The sequence below is a fragment of the Centroberyx affinis genome, unplaced genomic scaffold, assembly GCF_046629955.1.
Source record: "Centroberyx affinis isolate AG114_WGS23_722 - 3 ecotype Tasmania unplaced genomic scaffold, CSIRO-AGI_Caff_v1 ptg001471l_1, whole genome shotgun sequence".
NCBI classification, from domain to species: domain Eukaryota; kingdom Metazoa; phylum Chordata; class Actinopteri; order Beryciformes; family Berycidae; genus Centroberyx; species Centroberyx affinis.
Genome location: NW_027279940.1, coordinates 197,544 through 222,765, shown reverse-complemented (window position 1 = coordinate 222,765; position 25,222 = coordinate 197,544). Strand labels below are relative to the sequence as shown.

The 25,222-nt window shown below is 45.5% G+C and overlaps 1 protein-coding gene across 4 annotated transcripts; it reads left to right on the top strand.

Annotated features, from left to right (window-relative positions):
• The first annotated feature begins 626 nt into the window (after positions 1 to 626).
• Positions 627 to 25,172, top strand: camsap3 (calmodulin regulated spectrin-associated protein family, member 3). 4 transcript variants are annotated; one of them, XM_071526856.1, is made up of 18 exons: positions 627 to 1,116; positions 7,523 to 7,785; positions 14,932 to 15,072; positions 15,318 to 15,404; positions 16,751 to 16,889; positions 16,998 to 17,137; positions 17,253 to 17,337; positions 17,434 to 17,467; positions 17,578 to 17,648; positions 17,917 to 17,989; positions 18,074 to 20,201; positions 20,307 to 20,434; positions 20,746 to 21,038; positions 21,170 to 21,263; positions 22,244 to 22,362; positions 22,450 to 22,568; positions 22,700 to 22,801; positions 23,914 to 25,172. In XM_071526856.1, the coding sequence occupies exons 1-18, from the start codon at positions 984 to 986 to the stop codon at positions 23,962 to 23,964; spliced, it is 4,200 nt and encodes a 1,399-aa protein (XP_071382957.1). In that variant the 5' UTR covers positions 627 to 983; the 3' UTR covers positions 23,965 to 25,172. The 4 variants fall into 4 exon arrangements, with proteins under 4 accessions (XP_071382957.1, XP_071382956.1, XP_071382955.1 ...); XM_071526855.1 differs by having other exon boundaries at positions 22,700 to 22,846; XM_071526854.1 differs by having other exon boundaries at positions 17,578 to 17,639; positions 20,310 to 20,434; positions 22,700 to 25,172.
• The last annotated feature ends 50 nt before the right edge of the window (positions 25,173 to 25,222 follow it).

Genomic DNA, 25,222 nt, shown 5'->3' with positions numbered 1-25,222 from the left:
ATATTTTATATTACTATGGGCTGCTATAAAGGTGCTTGTTGTCTTTCTAACCACTCTGCCACCCACTTACTACTCTGTAGGCTATGTATACAGTCCAGTACAGAAGTATGCCTGTACCGTATACTCATTCATATATATTTGTAAAATATGTAGCATTTTCATTTATTTTATGTATTATGTTTGCCCATGTTGTTGAAACATGCATGAAAGATCCTGCCTTATGTCGAGGAATGACAGACTATTTCATTTAGGAAACGTCACAGGCCTGGGCGAGTCATTCCCCAACGAACATAAAATTTAGTGTCACTATATATTCCTAAAATACTGCCAGGGACTTCTAATTGCGTTGTGCTATTTGCATAATACGCTTCGAAAATGAATAGCAGGGTCACTTTTTGTTTTTTTCGTGTGTAAAGATGTTCCCTGTCAAAACTAGCCGCTCCAGGCAACAGTTCACCTGTCTGCCAGCAGATGCACCTGTCCCAAAGAGTCACACCTCTACCTGCTGGCTGCGTTCACACAGTTAGATCCCGCCCTCCTCATCCAAGCTCAATTGCTATTGGACCGCCGGCGGAGCGAGTGCTCCCAGTGTGGGGCACCTGGTAATCAGTCATCGGCGGGGCTCTCTGTGGAGCTGCTTACAGTAAACTGACTACACAGCAATGCGGACGAAGGGCAAAAACGAGGGGAATATTCCGGCTTTCTCTACTAACCCGGTGGGCCGGGGGCTTCATTAGGTGGCGAGGCATCATTTAAAGACTGATTTCGTCTCCAAAACCGGAGAGAAAAGGGACATTCACTGGATTGGAAGCAGCTCCGGGGCGGATATTTTTCCCCGACGAAACGCTTACCCACATCCGTATTCCCAGCCCCTGTAGTATGGAATAGTCTGCTAAAAGAATGATTGCCTGAATTTTTATACTGCCTTGTAGCATTTTTTTGCCAGTACTGCTTCCCTTTCCCCCATTTTCTACGGACTCGCTATGGTGGACTCCAATGCCATGAGGAAGACTTTTGTAGTCCCGGACATAAAGCCATTGGATTTGTATGATTGTACTAAGGCAAAAATATGCGCAAGTGTCGGATGGCTACTGGCAAAGTCCTACGGCAATGCAGGTAGGTTATAGTTAATGCTACAGGCCTGATGATGTATGAACGTATCCAGAGAGATCATTTGAAAACCACCATCCCTTTGTGGTTTAGCAGTATGTTTATATGCAGTTTACCAGTTAAATGAAAAGCGCACGCATGAAGGAGAACTGCGCTATATGTAAAGCTCAGCGATTTTGGGGCACAAAGAGCAGCACATGAAAGGCGGACCATGCACTGTATGCATTTCCAACTCATACACATGTCATTTGTTCTTACTCAGTGGGTGGTCAGTCACATTTCATAGGTAGATGTGTCCGAAAAAGGGCCTCCTCCGCAGGCCATATCACGCTAAACCCAGTCTGTCGTATTTCTAGCCACCAGACATCAGCAATCAATTGCGGGCTATTGTGTTCTTATCCGATTTTGTTTACACAGAAATGGGACAAGGGGCGTAGATTGTTTTAGAAGTGTTATTCATTTCCAGTGTTGACAGCTTCTAGTAATACATGTTACTATCTAACCCCCAACATATAATCAGGACCAGTCAAAATAGCTGTATAATTCTGAGTTTGTACTGAGTGGATAGACTACATAGACTTTAATTCTAATTTATTTAATCGGGAGTTTTCTTATCCTTTCTTATTCTTATCTTGTCCTCAGTCAGCAAAGCCCATGAGGCGCTTGTGAGAAACCATCCGGCCTTTCCATGATGCGCAAACACACCCACCTAAGAGAATCCTTTTGTTGGAAACAGCATAGTTTTCATAAGACGTTTTTATGCCTTAGGTTTCCAGAACTCACTCTTAAAAGCAGTGTCTGCACTGACCTTGAGGAGATAGCTAAGTCTATTCCCACAGGCAAATTTGCTGTATAGGCCTATCTGGTAGATCTCACAGAGAAAGCATCAAAACAGTCCTGTTTGAGAAAAGCCTGAGGAGGGAACCACCTCCCTTTCACTTTCCTTTGCATGAAGCTCTGGGTCAGTCAGTTATAAGCTAATGGTTTGAGATTTAATCATAGACTTCACTCAGTTTGGGCTGGTAAACGTGTGAGGTGAACTCTATTTTACTTTAACAACCTTACTCAATGTGTTACGCAATCCCGGTGCCATGGGTCCAGGACTCCAGGCTGCAGTTTGTTGCCTCTGTGTGCTCTGCTTAACACCTCAACCACGCCCTCCGGTCAAAGTCACCCTCCATACCTAGCTAAAGGAAAATGAGGACTGGGACTGTTGGTGTGCAGTGGTCCTCATCAGCTGAGATAGCCTAGAGCTGCCGATATTTTCCTGCAAAGTCAAGATGACATCATCGAGTCCCTTCCCAGAAACTCAACTGGGTAGAACATCAGATAGCGCAGCAGCAGCCAGACGGGTCATCTGCTCCTCGGCTCTTCCAGGTCAATCAACCTAATGATGACAATAGACCGCAACCTTCATCTCTGAGTCTCTGGACCACGAAATAAGCTTTCATGTGGGCCACATATCTCAAGTCTTTCATGTAAATACTGTGCTGTACTGGCTGTATATCTACAACCAGACTGTAGCCTTTACTGGGAGCAGGCAAGTGCCTAATGACCGTCTCTTAAAAAAAATGATTTATATTCTCATCTACCCTAAAAAATAATTTATGTAGGCCTACATGTATGTTAATAAGGAGGCTGGCCATGATTTTCGACTGTGAAATCTCTTGTGAGCATGAATAACACTCTTTCAAAGCTAGAAACTAGAGTACCGAAACTTGGAGTTGCTTTGTTGACAATTCATTGGAGAGTGACTCTATGGATTCATGAGATATTAGTTTGTGCCTTTACTTTGGAATGAGACCAGACAGTCTTGATTCTCTAGTTTCTAGATTTGGGAGAAACATGTTCATGTGAACTGTCAAGTTCATAGGGATAATATATGTAAATTCTTTTCCCCTTTGAGTACACACTAGTGATGTCTATTGTGCTTGTTTGTAATCCATCTGAGAACAACTTAATTAACAGTTATGAAAAATGGAGCCCGTCTTATCCCCTCCTCATCTGGTCATCAATCCCTTCTCCTGAGAATATTCCAGAAATGAAATTGAAGCTCCTTGTACCAGGATGTTGTAAAACCTTTGTTTGTTTAGTGTATCTGAAACCTGTTGCTTTAGCTCCACCTGGCTACAAAGCTGCTTGGATCATACTTAAATCCTGCTGGAGTGATTACTCATCCTTTCCCCCATCAGTGTAGCTATGGTGAGTCACCAGGGGACGAGGACCTGGGGAGGAAGTTGGCGTGCTTTTGGTGTTTGACAAAACATCAGTCTTATTGGTAAAAACATATGAAACTCTACCAGACTAAGGTTAAACCCCTTGACACACTGACTGGGTTGTGCAAGGTGTGTCATGATAATAATAATGTGATACTTTGTTGGTCCCGGTAAGGAAATTCTCTTTACTTGCTACACTCCACACTGAGGTCGGGCTCAGTTGCAAAACAGTGCACCAGGAGCTGGTAGGAATTCAGTCTCTAACTTGAGGACACTTCTGCGTTGTCCCTGGAGTCTTTCAAGCACCCATAGGTGCTGGGTAGACTGCCCTCTTTATGCAATTTATGGCTGCTGTGCTTATGTCGTACCCAAACTAGTTCTAGGTATATTTGGCAGTTTTCAACCCTTTGGTCAGGTGAAAAATATTTTTTTTCATCTGGTGTAATTGACGTTTATTGATTACTCAAGATAATATTCCTTAAGGGTATTAGCCAGAATATGCCAGATGCATCGTCTTAGGTTTTAATTTATAGTTGGCTGTGTCTCAAAAGAGGCTGTTTCAAATATGCTGAGCCTTGGCAATGTTTCAGTTCTACCATCTTTGTACTGTGGACTGTTTTGTGGGGTCTTTTCCTTAGTTCTCTGTCCTGGTTTTTCAATTAGGTGTATCACTCAGGACTAGAGGTCATGCGTAGAGAATAACACAGCCCCTCTCACTACTGCTAGATTTTGGGGCATTAAAACAAGATCTGGCCTTGTTCTAAAACAAGAGCGTATAATCGTCCCCGTTTTGATCCTTTCCACCACATGATGGAGTTTTTTATAACTCAGTTTTCCAAGACAGCCTATCTAGAAGCTGCAGCCAATATCCTTATCAAAAGATAGGTATTGTGAAGTATTCATTTTGTAGAATGTTTCCCAAAAGTGTTTTCAGATGAGTATTTTCAGATGAGTACTGGACAGGTAAATATTGCTACTTCATATAGGCTAACCAAGACTTGGGAGAGGAGATAACTTGAATATAATGTTGTCATTTGAGCCCCAGCTTCCAGCCTCTATGCTTACCTTGCACACTTCTGCACATCTGAGCTCTTATGAATTATTGAATCCATGCCAGACTTACTGAAGGGTTCTAGCAAGACAGCCTGACAGCTTATATCGTCAAATGCAGCAGGTTTTGCAGACTGCTGTGCCACGCAATTAATGCAAAGAGCTTCTTAATGTTCACTGTTACCATGACAACCTTCTTGAAATCCAATGCTGGTCAGTCCACTTGGGTGTAAAGTGGGATGGGGAGGGACGGGGGTCTACCCTTACTGAATACTCCCAAGGGAGCTAGCTTGGTTCAAACTGCGGTTGATTTCAGCTGACCCGTGCTTGGGTGTGTTTGAGTTGCTTTGTGGCCCTTGATTACTCTCAGGCACGTGCCTGAAATGTTTGTGACATGACCAGCATGCTAGCTCAATCAATCAATTAAGTAGGAGAACACATGGCCCCTGTTATCAGCAGGCTATCAGGCCATGCAGCTTACACAGCTGAACTGACTACAGCCATGAAGGGAAGCTACATCACTTTATCTGCACTTTATTAATGAGTTAGCCAATTTTAACGGACTGAATTGTGTTGATACCAGTCAAGCATAACTTTTTCTACCATGGTCCTTCAGTTTTGATAGTTTGGTGTGATAATAGTAACAATGTAATACTAATTGCTGTATGGAAATTCTCTTTTCACTTTGCCCCCTCTACAGGGAGGTGAGAGTTCAGGGTCAGCTAAGGTATGGAGGAGCTGGAAGTGGTAGGGATTCATTGTCTTGCTGAAGGACTCTTCAGTAGACCAGGTGCTTGCAGACACGAGGGCTTCAATCCTTCCACTTGAAGCGTGCTCTCCTTGCTCACTCTGTAGTCTTCAGAATCGTCTGTATGCGCACATTTGACCTTTGGCTTCTCACCCAGACCAATAGATAGGCCCTGACCCCATGACCTGTGAGAGTGACAGAGAGGCTGGTGCTCTGGTTTGTGTAAGCTCACAGACACCAGTGTTTGCTATCTAAATATTACCCTTGGGGTGTGTTGATATCAACATTATGGTGTCAACATTATGGAGACATCACACTCCTTTTTTTGCTTGTAATTATGCTTTAAGGCTGCCATCTTCTCACTCCTCTTTTCATTGCTGCCTATTTCTTTTAGCTTTTTCACATTAGGTGTGTTGCTCTATTGAATGTTTGTTGCTATGGAGTGCAGGTGCATAGCTTTGGGAAATGGTGTCTGGATTTGCAAACTTTCCATTTTTCTCCCAGTTTGTTTCTGTGATGTGTGTGACACACAGAGTAGTCATTCATGGCCAGGCTGTCCCATAGGGAAATCATGTTCCTATCGACCACATTCATCTCGCTGAGCTGTGGCATTTGCATCCAGCTTTGCATTCTGGATCAATTTTTCTTTTTTTTTGTTTACGCGACGTCATTGTGGGACTTTTAATTATTTTCTCCACGTGCAATATTTTTGTCTAAACTACGTGGACCTGAGACTAAAAGTGTAAATAGTTTGGTTGGTTTGCCTAAATGTTTACACCACTAAACTGACCATTGGAGTTTAAAGGCACACAATGGCATATTCACAACAAAATGGGCCGTGTGGCGTGACTCGCAATATTGTTCGACACCTATAGTCATCATGCAGTGAGAGTGAGCTGAAGAGACAGAGGCCAGGGCATTGTCTAACCTCTGTGAGGCTGGGGGTTTTGTTGTATTGTCTGATGTCAGTGGATCCATTACAGTGCTTTAATGACACAACAACATAGTGACATCTCCCTTGTAATAATCCTTCTGTCAGACACACACACTCCCACACTCAGGCCCTCAAATACATACACTACACATCCATGTGAGTTTCTCCTTTCTCTTTTCAGGCAAGCTGCTGGTATTTCAGCTTTTCACCTTTTGACCGTAGGGCCTTTAAAAAAAAAAAAAAGAGGTGTTTCGTTCAAATATGTTTGTGCATGGATGTAGGCTATTGGATTTGGTGCTGGTTTCATCAGGTCTGAATGCAGAGAAACCAGTTTCACAGAGGGTGTGTTGGGTGTGTGTTTCAGGATAATGTTTGCTCTGATCTTGTTTACAGAAAAAAACAGATAGATTACAGTCTTCAACTTGTTACTGGTGGTGCTACACTTAGCTAAACTACCCTCTCTTTGGGTCGAGACACAGAATATGAGTTTTCCTTGTTTACTTTCGATAGGTTTCTGGCTGCAGCATTGCTTCACATTGCATCGTTGCTCTTTGAAAACTGCCACACGGGTTTACATCAGCTCTGTGAAGATGTAAAATAGAAAATCTCACAGAAGCTTTGTCCAAAAACAAAGCCAGAGGTTCTCAAAGAGGGGGAAAAAAAGAGTGGCAATGTATCTCGTAATCCTTGGATGATAATGTCTGGGCTGGTATGTCATCATGCCCCACTGACCTTGATGCCTGCTGATTACTGGATCTGTTCACTAGCCGTTGCATGGCTCTGGACCGACGTAGAATACGCCGTAGTATCATAGTTGCAGAAGGACACTTGATACTGAGGCAATGCCAGCTACTGAAGTTTACAGACAGGGAAGTGCAGTGTTTTATATACTAGGAAGATGAATTTGCAACCTGTCTATCAAGCTTGTCACCGCATCCTCTGCCCTCTGGCCTTTTGATTCAGTCACGGGTTTTGCCATGAGACGCACATACTAGCTTTTCCCCTCTTTGCATTGGCCTTTCTACCGACTCCAATTCTCTGTCTCTCTTACATACACACTCATAGTCGCACAATCTTGCTTCATTTAACCCGGTTCTGCTCACTCACTCATATGATTATAGCTCTAGGGTATACACCAGTTGTCTCAATCTGCCACTGCACCTTGCAGAAAGCAGGTTTCTAAGCAAGTAAATGTATTTTCTACTGTTAGTAATGTTATTATACAATGACTCCCTTTTTTGCTGGTGTTTTTTGACTGAAGAGAGACAGGGACTAGGAATGATAGAGTGGATGGTGACATGTAGCCTGTTCCCTGTCCTATTTTCAGAGCATTCAGAGACATCATCCTATTTATCGCCTTCACCCTGGACATATTTTGTGTTACTTTTTGCAGTTATCTCTCTAGTAGCAGTACTGTTCCCAAGAATTTATCTGACTGCGTCTGTGTGTTTTGTCTCTCTGTAGAGAATGTCCCTGTGGAGCTGCGTGACCCCTTCTACTGTGACCAGTATGAGCAGGAGCACCTTAAACCGCCCGTCACGCGCCTGCTGCTGTCCTCAGAGCTCTACTGTCGCACCTACAGCCTGTTACTGGGGGACACCGGGGCCGAGACACCCCCCAAAGACAACGCCGCCCTGCTGCAGCTCCTCGCTAAGAGAGGCATGGCCCCCAAAGACCAGGACACGCCGGTGACTGATGCAGACCTGCGGCACAAACCCATCAAAATGGTAAAGAAAGGGTGTGGTGTTTATGTAGGGACTTACGGTCTTTGTTCGGTTATGGGAAGGGTAAACACATGGAAGATTTCCATCACTCCACACCAGTCTGGTAGACAAGTGTGTGGGTGGCTAGAAACTGCCCTGTGTTTCTAGACCAGTCTAAGCAGTGAGCATGTCTCCTCATGGGGACCCAGAGGCACTACCAGCCAGGGGGCTATAGAAAACCAAAGGGGGTCGGGTGGGCTTGTGGATGTAGGGACTTGTTTATGCTTTGATTCTAGGGATTAAAGGACATCAAAAAGACCCCCACCCATTCCAAACCAGCCCCCACCCCCCTCGCTGCCCCCAGCTGATCCCTGAGGATGAGTGGATCCAGCTGTGAGGACTAGGGCGGTCAGGGTGACATGGGGGACGACCGCTTTAATCCCAGGGTGCGGGAGGGAGGGAGAGCCTGCAGAGGTATACAAATAGGTGGTCCAGATCAGATGGAGAACAATGGCTGAACAGTTCTGGTGAAACTGGAGATGCTGTGTCGAGAGAACACTCTGGGCTGGCTCAACGAGCTGAATCAAGAGAAACTGGTTTGTCTTCTCAGCTCGCAACAATGAATCTCTCTCTCTTTCTCTTACTCACTCTAGTACACACACACACTATAATATGGTCCTAAGTTCTCCAGCCTTTCATATTCAGAGAAATAAGTTTATTTTCAAATTAGCTTTGTAATTGCCTACAAGAAGGGAAACGCTGTCAGCTTTGATGGAGCAACTACTGCTTTTCTGCTGCAGTTGTCAGAGCAGATTTTTTGCTGTAACCTGATTTTGAAGTATGCAGTACAATTCCTCCCTTCATACAGATTATTGTCTTCATTATGCAGCGGCATGTAGCCTCATTTCCTCAGCCATTTTGATTTACGCACATACAGGCTGTATTTTGAAAGCCAAGGAGGGCGTCTGTAGAGATGGTGTTCCCGTGTAGTGAGGTGAAAGCTGTCTGCTTCACTGCCTCTGACTAGTGGCCATTGCAGCAGGTGTGGCTCCGCTGGTGATATAGTGATGATGATCTTAATTTTGTATGTGTGTGTGTGTGTTAAGGTTGTACCTGTATGAAATATTCTAAACCGCAGTTAGAAAAATAGTATAATATTATATTAGCAGACATAGACCATTCCTACATATGGTACAGGCCTCATAAATTGTATTGGCCTTGTCTTATCAACAGCAACTGAAGTGTGACCACAGAGAATGATATGTAACATTAGACAACAAAGCAGATTATTCCTTGCATGATTCATTTCAGTTTATGCACCGTAGGTTACATGTTCATTGTAATACTCACCTTATTATCTCAGCAAGAGTCTGTGTTATTACACTGATTCTCTTGGCGCTCTGTGCTCAGATACTACTCAGTACTGCATGGTGTGAATATCACATGGTAGTTTGTTTGAATACACTGCTGGAATCTCAACTACAGCTACAGCCTACTACATGTCATACTGCATGAATGCACACAGAGATAGAATGCTTTTTTGTTTATACGTAGAATGATATGTAGAGTCTGCTGTCTATTTATATGTCCTGCACTATCCCCTTGTACTACATGTGAGGTCTTATTGCCCCTGTACCATGTGTACCAGTATGTACTTATGTCACTATGTGAGTTGTTGTCTTCCCACACTAGTTTCACAAAGACAAATTCCTGTACATTTCTTGTACTTGCTGAATGAACTGGTTCTGGTCAAACAATATAACTTTACTAGATTCGCCTGCTGGTGGCTGCTAGCCTGCATACCTCAAGGTACTTAGAAGGCATTTACTGGCAAAAACAGAGAAACAATAAAAGGTAAAAAAAAAAAAATGGTCGTCATGGTGATAATCTGGCCAACCCCACAGTATGCCTCTTATTAGTATTGTGTTACTATAATGCGGTAACTGTTACAGCCCTTTGTGTGTGTGTATGCATTTGTCTGCTTGCTTGCGTGTGTTTCTGTGGCTCTGGGCGCTACTGCCAGGCCAGACCATGGAGCATCTCAACTGTCAAAGCCCTGTCACTAAACTCCAAGCTTGGCTGTTACAGTTGTTGCTGCTGCATTTGCTGCTCGCTGCAGTGCTATGAGCTTTCCAGCCACTGCCAGGCCCTGGGCTGCTCTCTGAGCTCGTCTGCTGCTGACTGGCACTGTAGCAGCATTGTGGCAGGCAGGGAAAGTGGGTCATGCAGCAGCAGCATTAGAAGGATGGAGCAGCAATGTGGGCCTCGGCCAGTAAACGGCTTTGGAACAGCAGCAATCTGCTGCAGCACCGCTTTATATTAAAGCTCCACAGATCTGTGTCAAACAAACGCATGACATAGCGCACGTACTGTATATATACAGACACAAGTCACAAACGCTCAAGTCGCGCCATGCTTGTTGCCGACATCCAAACACTCCACTGCCATTTAATCTATCAAGCCATGCACTGTTGACGACTGACTGCTTTATTGACACCTCACACATCTTACATCATTTCTATTCAGTGCATGCTCAACCTCAGCTGATGCTGTGCCATACATATAAATCCAGGAGTGTAGGGTTATCCTGAAAGGGAAGCGTTGTGGACGGCGCTTCCTGAGGCTTCTCTGGAGTCAGCCACAGTGACGGTGCCTCCTGCTCCCTCCAGCTCCCTCCAGCTCCCTCCAGCTCCCTCCAACTCCCTCCAGCTCCTGCTTGCTGCATGTCTCCACTGATAGCTGTCCCTCTGGTGGTGGCCCAGCCCCCATCACTCCTCAGATTGAGGATAAAGATCTATGAAGATTAGAGATAATCTGCCATCCAGACTGAACGTCATCATCCACCAGTGCATGACACACCAGAGATGACCACTGACTCACCATGCACCTAACATCTCTGGAAACATCAAACCAATTTGTCGCATTTATTGTTTGCTGTGAAGCTGCTGTGTAATCATAATTATGTATTTCAAATATACTGTTATGAGAAGTCTATCAGTTGGGTTTATGCATTGGTTCCCACCGTGACAAAGTAAGTCATGTAGCCATAATGCGGCTAACCCCTGTTGGTTTTGGATAGGCACTGACACTTTATCTTAAATCATACCGCTGTGTTGGCAGGTTTTCGGTCAAGTGAGCATCAATCAAGAGCTTAGCTGAAATTTGAAGTGGCAGACTCTATCCCCGGATCAGGAATGCTAAACATCATCTCACAACATTTGTTCTGCCATCGGCCTTAGCTGAGGGGAAACTAATGTGGGCTAGTAATTAAACTTTTCTTTGGTGAAGGTTTTTGTTTTGTAGATGAGACAATAAAAGCAATTTTGCCAGATGACATCATTGACCTCGAAATGTGGTGTTTAAATGAAAACGGACATTATCCAAATGGGTTTGGCATAATGCGAACCTGCTTTTTCTTGCTTAAGCATTTAGGTATGCCAGTGTTCATAGAACCATGTGCTTTAGAGGACCTCCTGTCCAACACCCCCTGCTGGGCCCCAGACCTGCCTGATCCCCCTGTTTGTCTCCATCTCCCCCTCAATAGGCACCAGGCACTAGGCTGGGGGGATGGGGTTAAGTCATATTTCAGACATAATCAGATTTTGCCTTCATCATAATCTCACTTAATGATCAGTAAGATGCCTTTGCATTCTTTGTTTGGCTCTGTTGTTGACATGTGCAAGCAGATTTGCCAAATAGGGCCGTAATGATTTAATGTTGATGGGGTTAATTGATGGAGTATTAATTTTTCCTCTGCCTGTCACATCGGTTTGAGGGGGACTAACTGTTTGCTGGCTGGAGGTTTCCAAGCGGAGAGCCGGTGTTAAGCTGGGAGCACTGAGCACTGCTGTGGTCAGGCTTGTGTTGAGATGCATTGTGGGTCAGCTGGTTGGTTGTTATGGTGATCTGGCAGGCTCTGAGCTGTGTGTTCCAGAGTTGCTCCTCTCTCCCCTCTCATTAGGGAAACTTGTGATTTGGCTTAGCGAGCTCTCCAGGGTCGGCAACGGGAAATCCACTAACACCCCCCTTCTTCTCCCCTTTCATTCCTCTCTTTTGTCATGAATTACCCTCCACTCCCTCCTCTGAATAATTACTGTACAGCATAACAACAGGGCAGGACACTTTCACTTGGTCTGTCATTCTCTCTTGCTTATTCTCTCTCTTTTTCTCTGTCATCTCCTTTCACACCGTGACCAGTCTTACATTCCCACATACTTTTACACTGTGTAGATCACTGCGAAAATATGTAACCTACCTTTTTAAATAACTTGCTTTATTTTAAAGAGTTTTCATTTGGTGTGTTTTGTGCAGCTCTTGCTCAGGTAACAGTAGAATTGAGCTCAACATTCATGTACGATAGCATGGGATCTCTGCCAAGCAATAGTGCTCTGAATCAGTCACATCATGGTTGGCTCTGCCTAGCCTTCATGGCAGCCCTCTTTCTGCAAGGCCCTCAGCCCCGGGCCCTATATCAGGCTATTTGTCCCCCTCTGCACTGCAGACATTTCCACTGAACAGACAAGCCATGTCTCGCAGACATACAAGCAGCATCCCTTGTCATGGCAACAGTGTTGGCAGGGCAGGCGAGCCCGGGCCACACAGCTCCCAGGGACTGACTGCAGCACATCCTGAGAGCCAGGCCCAATGCTATCTGACAGGCCTTTGCTGGCATCGCCCGCCCTGCCTGCCCCAGCGCCGGGCCTGCCCAGGTCAGCACTTTATATCAAGGTTGAGTAGACAGACACGCAGACAGGCCTCATGCGTGCAGCAGCGTAGCCATCAGCACTCAGCTGGGGCACCGTAAGAAGTTACAGTAAGAATGTCTGGCCTCTGAGTGGAATTTGTAAGTAGTAAAGTGGAACAGGCACCGATTTGCACAGATTAGGCTCAAACCTGAAGACTGGGGGATTGAAGGAATGGCCCCATGACAGGAATGTGTTGTTTGCGACCTGCCTGTCCTCTCTGTTGGCCAGAGTTAATTATTATAACAGGGAGCTTGTTGCTGTTAGCCAATAGTGAAGAGGGAGGGGGCTGCTGTGTTGGATGGCAACTCGTGTAGATTATGTAGAACACAAAGTGACACAGATAGAGGAGACATAGATAGAGGGATTTTACACTGATGGGTACGAAGGAAGACTTGTTTCTAGAATAAGCACACAGAGTAATCAGAAGTCCTTCCAATCAGGAAGTATGTCAAGTTGTGAAATGTATTAAGGCCTATGTCCTAAGCTCATGTTAGCATATGTTAGCTCCATTTTTAGCTGCAACCAGCAGCTAGTATAAGTCTCTCAGGCAATGCACATGTGCCATTGCGGGACACGGTTATAAAGACTCCATGAGCCTAACTGCTGCCGAGTGAGTCAATTTAGCGCCAAGCTAGTCACAGCTTATCACAAATTATGTGCTTGTTTTCTCTAACATGTCACCCAGCTCTGCAGTTCTGTGACTTTGTTGAAGCCTCAGTGAGCTTTAGTCTAGTGGAGGCTGATGATTCAGAAACAACTTTACTTGCCAAGTACATTGCATGCACAAGTAATTTGAAAAGAACATATATAAGAAAATTGTAAACAAGAATTGTAAATAAGAAATTACATTGTGACAATTAACCATGGTATTTCTGTGGTGAAAGGACAGAGAAGTGCAAATCTTTACTAGTGAGGAGGATTTAGTAAACAGAATACTATACAGTAAAAGGGTGCAGGTGCCTCTTGTAAAGTAAAGCCAGGAGTGCAAAATGACTAAGGGGGATGAGCTCACAGGAGTGGTGGTGGGGATAGGTGGTGTCCAATGTCAGAGATGCTCCGGGATAAGAGGTGGGGGGTGGGGTTGGGGGTCCGTGACTGTCTGACATACAGGGGAAAGCCTGAAGACTCCACTAGCAGCTCTGGTCTACACTCGTTCAGACCTCCTGTCCTGAAACCCACCCAAGGGAGTCGTTGTTTCCACTGCTCTTACTAACTCTCTGGCATTATTTAGGTCTAGCTCTTTGGTATTCAGTTCCACTCCACCTTTTAGGGCAAAGGTTGCTCCATTTGGTGGTGGTGACTAACACTATCAGACATAACAGGAGGAGCGCTCGATTTTACCAAATTGTTCAAATATTTGAGATCATTGGCAGCACTGTAGAGGTTAGGCGTATGAAGTACTGTAGGTCTTAGTCTATGGTAAAGAATACCATGGCCCAAAGTGTAGGTGTTAGCTTGAGGCCCCATGGAGCACAACAGCTAATGAGGTAACGGGTTTACAAGAGTTAAGGCGCTCTCTCTGACTGAGCTGATAATGTTGTTGGTGGTTTGGTTTAATGGACTCTGGCTATTAGAAAGGCCTCTGTAATGGACTCTGGCTACAAAAGAAAAAAAAGAAAAAGCACTAATGTCTGTTGGATGGAAATGCTTGGGGATGTTAAATATGTGTAGACAAGAGCTTTATTGTTTGACAGTTGTGTTGGTGTGGAGAAAAAAAAGAAAGTTGAAATAGGTTTTACACTCACGTTGTGGTTCCGATACACACAAACACACAAAGACACTATCATGCACACTCTGAAACTGCAAAAAGGATCTGGAATACCTGTGTCTGACAGAGAATGTAGCTCTTTCTAGTGTTCCCTGGTGAACCAGTTACAGCGCCTCATTTTATCCTGCAGTCTGTCACACATGAGTCATACAGCCATATTTCACTGCACAGCAGAGAGGAAGCAGGAGGAGAGGGAAGCAAGGGAAGGCAAATAAAGGGAAAGCAGCTGAGGAATGAAAGTCCTTATGATTGGGAGGCATGTGTTATCATATTATATTGATCCAGTTCCTCCTTAATGATTGTACAAATGTAGGTCCAGAGTTCACCCACACGCATTGATACATGTGCTTGCTGTGGACTCCCACACCAGTTCCCATCTTGTCAGTGTTTCTGCTGACTCAGAGCTGGCCCCTGGAGACCCCTAGAGGCTGCGGGTGGTACATAACCTCAGTGCTGCAGTAGTGAGTGATCCCCTTCTCTGTTCTGCATTAGCACTGAGCCGTGCCCTGCCAGAGCAGTAGAAATGTCACTGGCCTGCATTATTACGTTAGCTGTAATTGATTGATGCTATAAATGCTGTCTGGGCTCTGTGGCTTTCGCTGTGACTGGTCCTTGTCCCTGACGGTTCCTCTTCTCTCTCCCATATGATTGGTTCAGAGTGCCCACCTGGCGGTGATGGATTCCCTGATGGCCGTGGGAGCCATGGAGACGGTGACTGCGGTGAAGACATGTGGTGCCGCGGAGCGGATGGGCGGAGCTTCCAGCTGGGAGGAGGCTCTGCTTCATTGGGTTAACGGGGTAAGGAGCAGGCCAGAGATGGACATGTCTGTTTCTTTCCAACATGACTCATTGTGGTCTCTTATCAGGTTTCTCTCTCAATAAACCAGTTGTACAGATGACCCAACATCTGTTTTTCTTCAGAAACAAGATTACAGTAATTCAGAAATCCAGTATGTTTTAAAAAATGTGACTACAACACAATATATTGTCAGATCTGCTAACACAATGTGCGTTAACGATACTTGATGCTATTTCTCTCTCAGTTAAACCAGAAGCTGAGAGAGTGTACAGAAGGAGCCCAGAGTGACCCCTCTCAGGCCAGTACAGAGCCCCAGCCTGTTCAGCCCACTGTGAGTACTCAGTTACACATCCAGTGTATCTCTAACTCTCACCACACATCATCATATCCAAACACACATGATAATCTCTCTGGGATTATGCACTTTACTCTTACATAAAACATTTACTTTTGAAGCACATGAAGTGCAGTGTATTAAGCTTATCAAGTATTCATATTGTCGATACTGCTGCACTTACCAACTTGCAAGCCTCCTACCACTCTTACACACTGCAAGCACAAGAAGTATATGTTGGCTGGCACGCAATAAAAAAGAGGGCAGTCTTTTTCCTTTGTCAACGAGGTTGCCTTGTCATTTTTTTAAAAAGCACCGTCATCACAACCCTTTCTCTTGTTTCTCTAGTTCTTCCACTGTAGCTGTAATACCTCTCCGTATCCTCCTGTTCTCTACTTCCCTTTCTTTCTCTATCTCCTTTCCTCCTTCCTCCTCTCTGACAGTGTCCTACTCGCTGGTACTGGAAACTTGTTCCTGTAAGTTCCTTCCTTTCCTCTGCTCCCTCCCCCTGTCCCTCCATCCCTCCAGTTTCTTCATCTACTTTATCAGCAAATGTCTGATGGTCAGGTGTGTTTTCTCTCTCCATCTGCTGGTGTGAGAATGCTAGTGTGCCTCACATGCTAGTCTGCATTAAACTGCACACGTCGCCGTGCCGAGGTCATGGGGCGGGGCAAGACAGGGAGGGGCAAGGTATTGTTTGTTGATACTCGAGTGGTGCATGAATCACAATCAGTACTCTACCAGGCCTAGAAATTGACATTTACAACCTGTTCCTCTGGTCCCCTGTGAGACAGAGAGATGTGTGTGTGTTTTAGAATGGCTATGGGGGATGATAGAGTCAGGCTTCTAGTCAGCTGGTCAGTGCTGACAGTGAGCCGTTTGTCTGTCTTCTACCTGTTGTAGAGGCATTGTATTCTCTCTCTCTTTCTGCCTCTTGATCTTTCTCTCTGCCTCCTGAGACCCTCACTTGTCCCACTTTCTACTGACAAAATCCTGGCTGTTTCTGCTCTGATTAAATCACTCCCCTGGCTTCTGCCATTTGCCTGCCTACCTTCCCTCCCTTATACATTAGCATGGTCTTTCTTGGTCTTCTCTTTTCGTTCGTACTGGAATTCTTTTTGAACGCTGTTTTATGTTATGTCTCATGAAGTGTATATTGACTTTATGAGCATCCACCTATGTTTGGAGAGTCCTGGCTTTGATGTTTGTTTTAATATTAACTAATATGACAAATACTTTGTTATGCAACCATTAACAAGATGGCATTGAGCTCACACTGCAGGATTCAACTGTGTCCTTTTTTCCCCCATTTAGTAGCACTCTCTCTCTCGCTCTCTTTTCAGCTCCGCTACAGGAAGGATAAGATGCAGTCCAAACAGAAGCCCATCTTCCCGGTGGTGAATGAAGTGAAAGACCTGTCCAATGGATGTGCTGTTGCTGCTGTTATACACTACTATTGCCCTGGCCTGCTAAGACTTGAAGGTACCAGCAAGCCTTGTAACCATGAGCTATAATGGAGTGAGCACTGGCTTTTTTCTTGTTGTGTTTATGTCCGTTTTCATGTTTGTTTGTTTTTCTTCTCTGTGCAAGATGTTTCTATGAAGGAGTCCATGTCAGTAGCAGACAGCTTGTACAACCTGCAGTTTATCCGTGAATTCTGTGACAGCTGTTTGAAGAGCTGCTGTCCATTGACGCTGGAAGACATGCTGTACACACCACAGGAGCTTCAGGTACAGACATATGCACACACACACACACACACACACACTCCTAAAGACCTGTGATTGACCATTGAATTCTGTATTGTCCTTTTCATGCCTAATACATTCTGTGTGCTGTGTTCAGTTCAACTTGCTGAGCTTCCTAGGAGAGCTGCTTAGCTGGTTTGAAGTACGAAGGCCTGAGTTTGTCCAGCCAATAGACACATCAGGTAAGTGTGTTGCTGTGTGACTATAATCCCACTAGTAAAATCACAACAATCCCAGGAATAACTGTAACAAGGTCTAATGAGTTTTCTTTTCTTTAGATGGCTCCACACCAGTAACGCCGAGTGGTAACAGGTATAGATGCTTTCATAGTCATTTTGCTTTTATGGTCTGGTGTATTTTTTTGCAAGAGCACTTGTGTGAACTGAAAGTATTTCTTTGTTTTCTGTGTCTGTGTTTTACAGTGGCTCTCCTTCTATCTTCAAGAAGCCCTTCCTCCCCATCTCCTCCCCTGTGTCACCAGCAGGTGTGTCAGGTAAGTCCAGTCATCATTACATGAAGCTACCATATGTTTCATTTGTCAGTGTCCTTTTACCATGTGGTTCATATAGTTTGCTCAGCGCTTGTTTGCCTGTTGATTGTGTATCATTATGTGTTGAGTGTTGGCCCTATTCTTATCTTTATGGATGTTTGTCCATGTCAATATTTATTTCTTTTATTGGTGAATTGTTTTGGTTGATTTGTGCATCCCTGTGTGGTGTGCATGCCTTTACTTGTGTTTGTGTGTGTCCCAATATACTCAGGATCTTTGATTCAGTCTACCTCAATGTCTCATATAGAAGGAGTTGGAAAGACATGGAGCAAGAAACCTCTCAGGTAGCCCCCCATATATTCACTTATAAACTGTGTATATCTGTGTATTTTGAGTGTGCTTATACTCACTTGTATCCTTCTGCTTAGCCGCCCCTTGTCAGCAGTGTCCTTCAGCATTCCCTTTGGCCTGGACAGTGATGTGGACATTGTGATGGGCAACCCCGTCATAACCCGCTCCGTCAGCTCAGACCAGCTCAACCCAGCAAGCCAAACCATGATCCGGGTGCCCTACACCCCTCCTGAAGACCTCAGCCATTTGCTTAGCAAACCCCCTGGCCCCAATGGTCCCCAGAGAGCCTCCTGGGCCACCCAGAGTCCCAGCATTCCCCGGCTGGCAGAGGAGAATGGCCTAGGGGAGAGTGAGACGGGAGAGCTGCCTACCATCGAAGAGGCCCTTCAGATCATCCACAACGAGAGCAAGATGGAGCCTCGCTTACACCCTGACGGTGCTCCTGATGGCTTCTATCTCCACTCTCCTGATGACCCTGCTAGTTCCAGACATAACAGCAGCCCTGCCCCCATCAGCTGCTCCGCCCCAACACGCTCAGGAATGATGTACCGGCCCGCAGGAGAGTCCAGGGAGCCCAGTCGCACTAGAAACACTTCTGAATGTTCACGAGACGATGACTCCGTCTTGAGAGATGGCAGTGTAGACTCAGACGCCTCAGAAGACCTTCCTAAGGCCCAGTCCACTCCAGCCACACCTGCTGCTGGTGCACGCTCTGTCAGAGGCCATGGCAACGATGTATCTGACAGCGGTGTGAAGATGACCAGTTTTGCAGAGCGCAAGAAGAAGCAGATTATCGATTCTCCCAAAACCAGTGAGCCACCATCTCCTCAGATGACCACCTGGGCACGGAAGTCTGATGAAAGCCCCAGCAAGAGCCCACAACTCACTACTGAGATGTCTGAGCTGGGGGCTCGGCTTGAAGAGAAGCGCAAGGCCATCGAAGCCCAGAAGAAACGCATTGAGGCCATTTTTGCAAAACACAGGCAAAGACTAGGCAAGAGTGCCTTTCTCCAGTTGAAGAAGGAGCATCGTGAAGATGAGAGAGAAGGGGAAGAAGGGGATGGCCAGGTCAGCACGTCCTCCACGGAAGAAGACCTCTGTCGCTTGACACTGGAGGAGAGGCTGGCTCGAATGGAGGAAGAAGAGCAGCAGGAACAAGACGAACAGCGCCCCTTAGCGGAGGATGAGGGTAATGATAAAGCAGGGCTTCGGCTTGACAAACCGGTTACTTCCTCCAAGGACAAGGCAAGTACACCAGGGGAGAAGGGGGCTGGGACACCTGGTGAGAAAACGGTAGCTCCTCTAGGGGACTATAACAATGCTGTATCCAAGCTGACTGCAGCCCTGAGCTCTCTACAAAGTGACATGCAGCGTCTGTCTCAGCAGCAGAACCAGCTAATCAGGAAGAAAGCTGCAGCTCCCAGCAAGTCCTGGGTCATCCCACCCAGCCCAAAAACCTCCACCCCAGCCCCTGCACGCCTGTCCCGAGAATCTACCCGAGACCTCAATTCTGCCTCCTCCTCTCCATCGCCATCCCGTAAAATCACAAACCACACCACTCCCCCCAAATCCCCCCAAGTGGTCCACCGTAGAGCCCAGTCTGTGCCCCCTAAAAGCCCCAAACACCACCACCACACTCGTCCCCTGGATGTCAAAGTCCCAGCCCTGTCACGGGTCCTCACCCCACCTCAAAATGTGGACCGCATCCCCCACCTGCGCCGCGTGAATCCCTGGCAGTGCCAGGTCCAGACTTCTTCCTCCTTCTCCATTGGCTCCTCTGACAACCTGGATGAGCTGCGCTCATCTGCACCTACTCCTGTGCCTAGCATCACGCCCATACCCACACCAACCCCAAGCCCCACTACCCGTCCCCCAGCAGAGGACGCCCTGTCAGATGTGGGCTCCAATGATGATCATAGTATATTTAGCATGGACCTGGAGGCCGGGCCCTCGCAGGCGGCTCTGGCCAGGAAGGAGCGGCCCACTGGTGGGGGCAGCAGCTCTGGAGCCCCGTCAGAGTGCTCCTTCGAGAGTGACATCCCTGCGGCGATGTTTAATGGCAAACGCAGCAGCCTGATTGAGATTTCCCTGTCGGCTCTGAGAGGAGACGAGGAAGAGGAAGACCAAGGGCCCGAAATCTTCTCTGACTCCATGAGTGACATGACAGAGCCGGAGATAAAGTCAGGGGTCGGTTTCTTTTTCAAGGTGGGTGACTGAATATTATTGCTATCTCTCGCTGCCATTCTGAAATTTCTTCATTTCTAAGATCAGTATAGTTATGCCTCTATTTCTTTGTGTGACTTTTGTTAGCAGGATGACAAGGTGCGACCAGAGGATGAGATGGCTCAACGGAAAGCGGCATTGCTGGAGAAACAGCAGAAGAGAGCAGAGGAGATGAAGAGACGCAAACTGGAGCAGGAAAAAGAAAAGGAATCCAAGTGAGACCTTGTTTTATTTATCGGCAATCTTAATTGAATATAACGTTTTTTTTGTAGCAAAATTGGGGTATCATTGCAAGTTTGGGTTTTCACTTTAAATCAGTCAATGAATTTTTTTTTTTTTTTTAATTTAATTTTTTTGAAAATAATTGCAGTGAAGTTTTTACAGCCTATAACTAAGAGGGCTGATTCTGATCCAACCAATGTTTGTTATTTGTCTCTATAAATCTCTATATTTTCATCAGCTGTTCCTCAATGTCAGTGTCACAGACTGAAAATCTTTACACAAATTCACCTCCCTGTAACTTTAGCAAGCCCCAGTGGATGATCATTGAAGGCTGGGGAGACAAAAGCGAGGACAGACCCCAGACCCCAGGCACCCCCCCAGCATCTCGCACCCCCCCAGCGGAGGGGACCCCCCAACGCAGAGGAGACTTCACCAGGCAGGAGTATGAAAGGAGACACCAGCTGAAGATCATGGAAGACCTGGACAAGGTCCTGAGGCAGAAACCCACTACGGTCCGCGGGGTCAAGAAGCAGAGACCCAAGACTGTGTTCCGGGATGACTCGGTCCTCTCCCGCAGCCCCGCCAAGGGCTTCATGGGTAAATGGTTCCACTGTTCACACACACTGCTATTTAACTCTTCACTGATTGTTTTACTTGCCCAAACACCCAGCCACCCATTTATTCTCTCCAGCTAATGTCTCTCTCCATCCCTCTTTTCCTCCCTCCAGGCACCAAGCTGAACAAGGTGTACTCCCACTCCACTATGAACCTGTCTTCCATGGCTAATGACTCTGGAGGCTTGACGGTCAGGAAGTCTCCCAGGTAACCTTCCCAACCTAGCTTTCATTTTCTTAACAAATACCCGGATGTATAGGAAGCCAAAGTCGATGTCATCCCCGCCCGGGTCTGGTTCACTCCTGTCTATTCCAGCACATTGCATATTGCTTGATATAAACAAACTACAAACCGTATGGTTCCCATTCTGAAATATGTTATAGATCAAAGTGATATTTATTCCTCTGCCTGATTTTGGTGGAATTCAATCGATATAACTTGTGATTAAATGTATTGATGTTTACCACACTACACAACCCAGCGGCCGTTGGATACAAACAAGCCACAACATCTTAGTTTGGAAAGTTCCAATATACGTAGCAGGGAAAATATCCATGCAAAGCCTAACTTGAACCTAACTTCTAACGTCTAACATCTTTGGCTAGTGTACACTGTCACCTACCAGAAAAAAAGGCGTGATCATTTTGATCTGCTCCTTATGGTGAAGTGACGCCATTTAACTGCAGTTGTAAGTACACAGTCTTCTACCAAAGCCGTTTCCCTCAAAAGTCACAAAAATGTGTACGTCTCGTAATTGCTTATGTAATTGCAGGGCCACAATATTATTTTCAACATAATCTGTTGCTTTGTTTAGTTGATATAAGATATGCACCCCCCCTCCCCAGTACTGAGTCACTTTCTAAATTTGTTATGGTCTAACCCACCCAGTCCCTCCCTGCGTTATGTCCCGCACCAACATCCCTTTTCAATCAGAAATGCATTGAATTACAGAAGCAAGACACCATTGAAAAGCTGCTTCTTGAAACTAACAAGAAACAAGTGAAACTTCATTTCCGCGCCGCATTTTGCAAGCCAAACTCCTTACTGCATTGCCCATCATCTTGTTGATGTCCAAATCAGCCATTTTCTTTCCCATAAAAAAAAATTTGAGCTATTCTCTGCAATGACTCAAAGTCTACAGCCAGCTTTCCTCACGAAAAACTCTGTCCACGCTTCTGTCCCTCTAGCCGCTCACACTCTCCCTCCAGACTGATGTCACCAGGACGAATGAGCGCTCAGAACGGAGAAAAGGACTGGGAGAATGGCTCCACTATCTCCTCTCCTGCCTCAATCCCAGAATACACTGGTCAGTTATTAGTTCCATACTAAAGGATGAATATACCAAGCATTGTTTTGTTGGTTATTTAACATCTGGAAATGCTCTGTCTTTCAGGTCCAAAGCTGTACAAGGAGCCTAGCTTTAAGTCAAACAAGTTCATCATCCACAATGCTATCTCTCGCTGCTGCCTGGCCGGCAAGGTCAATGAACCACAGAAAAACAAGATTGTAGAGGTAAGCCGCTCTGCTGTTACAGAGTCCACAAGGGGAGTCCACCTTGACTAGGCTATGAGTCACTGTGATTGCCACTTGTTTACAATCCCACTTACCTGTATTTTTTCCCTCTCTGTCCCTCCCTCCTGCAGGAAATGGAGAGGAGCACGGCCAACCACTTCCTCATCCTGTTCAGAGATTCCAGTTGCCAGTTCCGGGCTGTGTACACCATGAACCCTGAAACCGACGAGATGGTACGGCTCACTGGCATCGGCCCCCGCGTCATCCCCCCTGAAATGGTAGAATCCATTTACAAGTACAGCTCTGACCGCAAGCAATTCACTGCCATCCCGTCCAAAACCATGTCCATGAGTGTCGACGCCTTCACCATCCCCAGTCACCTTTGGCAGAAGCGCCCGGGAACTCCCAAGAAGCTTGGCACCCCCAAATAGGGACATCCCCAAGGCGGGTGGAGACACTATGAGTCAGGGAACCAACCCCCAACTGGACCCTACCCCCCTCTACATTTGGCCAGTGTGGCACTTTCATTACCCAGTTAAATTGTAGTGGATGGCATAAGAGTGGGTAGGCCTGTTGCCAGCTATTAACCTGGACCCTGAGAAAAACCCAGTTAACTCTACATGCCAAGAGACAGAGGGCCATCAGTCAATAACTACAGTCACTCATTCAGCCCTCCCACTAGTTTGGTCTCTCAGGAGCTTATGATTGGCTCTGCCAGGTCTACCTAGATTGTAAAAATAATGTAATGGGACTGATATTTGTCTGGATGAAGAATTCTCTCTTCCCTTATACCCTGCCTCCTCCTGCCTTGCCTTACCCTGCCCCCAGAGTCATTTGTGTGGCTCTTATGGTGAGAGTAAGAGGGGACAACCGCACTGCCTTTGCCCGCACAACAGTATTTTGGGCCAGAGTAGTTCCCGCCCCTCTCTATTCTACTTGCTTTTCCTTTTGCTGCCTTTTCTTCTTCTTCTTCTTCTTCCAGGGCTCTCTCTCTCTCTCCCGTCGGCTGAGAGAAGTGGCTCAGCTCTCAGTTCAGATAGGAGATCTCAGCTGAAAAATAAATGGCAGGTAACACTGCTCTTTTATGAATGTAGGGCACACACGAACCACTCATTCCATTCAGGGGTGTTTTCATTGGTTGGTCAGGACCAGAAAATACCGTAGTGGGTGGTTCCACTGGGGGTGGCACTGGCACTGGTGTCTGCTGTGGTTGTCTGTCAGTGGACTTGCACACCTAGAAACAGCCTGTGCCCCCGTAGTCAGAGTGCACTCCACTCAGCTCCAACTTTCTTCAGCTGTAGACATCTGGATGTTTTTTTATACTAACTTTGACATGTGTTTGCAGGACAAATCGCTTCAGCCTTTGAGAGCTGAAAGAAGAATGAAATTCATCTGACGTTTTTCCTCTTACTTGCTTTATTTTTCATTTTCAACATGTGATGAATGGAAATGTTATCTGAGCTAATCTTGAGAAACAATACTGGAACATGAAGGAGGGCTTTATTGTGTTTATCATTACCTGGATACAGCTCTGTGTGAAAACGATAATCAATGCTGATTTAATATATATTGAATGCGATTTATTGCCGATTCCTTTGATTTTTGACAATGATTTGTATAAAGTAATTTGACCTTTGTAAGCTATGAATAAGCTAGCCTGCTGCTTAAGCATTTAGTGAGATGTATGTATGTTTGAGAGGAGAACGAGCGAATGAGAATGAGTAGAAATTGTCAAACAGCTGAAACTTGCTGAATCCTTCAGTCTAGGGATTAATAAATCCTGTAGTACATGAGGAAGCTGTGTCCTTTTTATATGATGCACTGTTTGTGTGTTCATGCACATAAATGGTAGGTTTCTTGATGAAGGATTATTCAGGACTGTAGCAGCCCTCATCTACCCCATACAGTCCCTAGAGACTCCTTCATGTATAACTGGGGGAATGTAAAAGGCCAAACCTTTTTTTTTACCAGTATGTCCATTCTATCAGGAAAAACTCCTTGACCTTGCAATTAGTGGTGATCAGGCCAATATAACCACAAAATCTGTGGGCATCTGGCCTTCTCTCCCCTTGCCTTCTTTAGCACTACAGTAGCTGACATGGTGCAGCTGCTATGTCTCCTGTCTTGTTTCACATCAGACTGCCTCCGACAAATGTCCCGTGTTCGAATGAGATTCCAATACAGATGTGAAAAAAAATTGTCTAGAGCAGCTTTTAGGGAAAAAAATGGTAAGATGATTGAAAGTGTGCGTGGACAAGCGTATATGGAATTATTGGATGTTTGTATATATGTGTTTGTAAAGAGTAGTATGTGGTAAACACTATATCTTGATTATGTGCAATTCTCCCCTAGAAGTTCCTATGTCACCCAGAGGTGTATTTATTTGGTATGGATTAGATGGTGCATTTGATGTTTAGTTTCAGATTCTATTATTTATGTCTTTTTTGGTTAAGGTGGTGATTCACTCATTCATTTCATAGACATGTCATATGTTGTTATTTTCTTCCTCCTCTGTTATCATATCTGTGCCAGCACAGTATCTATGTTCATTTCATAAACTGTTTGACTACCAATCTCTCCCTGGCAACTGGACCAGACAAATAAAAAAATCCTTTTTAAATCATAATCATCTATGATTTTTTCATGCCCATGTG

Bases quoted from the DNA above. Each gene is read 5' to 3' on its own strand.
- camsap3 (XM_071526852.1), top strand. From the start codon at position 984: ATGGTGGACTCCAATGCCATGAGGAAGACTTTTGTAGTCCCGGACATA. The intron at 17,649-17,916 runs GTAAGTCCAGTC...CAATATACTCAG, and splicing joins GTCACCAGCAGGTGTGTCAG to GATCTTTGATTCAGTCTACC. The intron at 20,202-20,306 runs GTGGGTGACTGA...GACTTTTGTTAG, and splicing joins GGGTCGGTTTCTTTTTCAAG to CAGGATGACAAGGTGCGACC.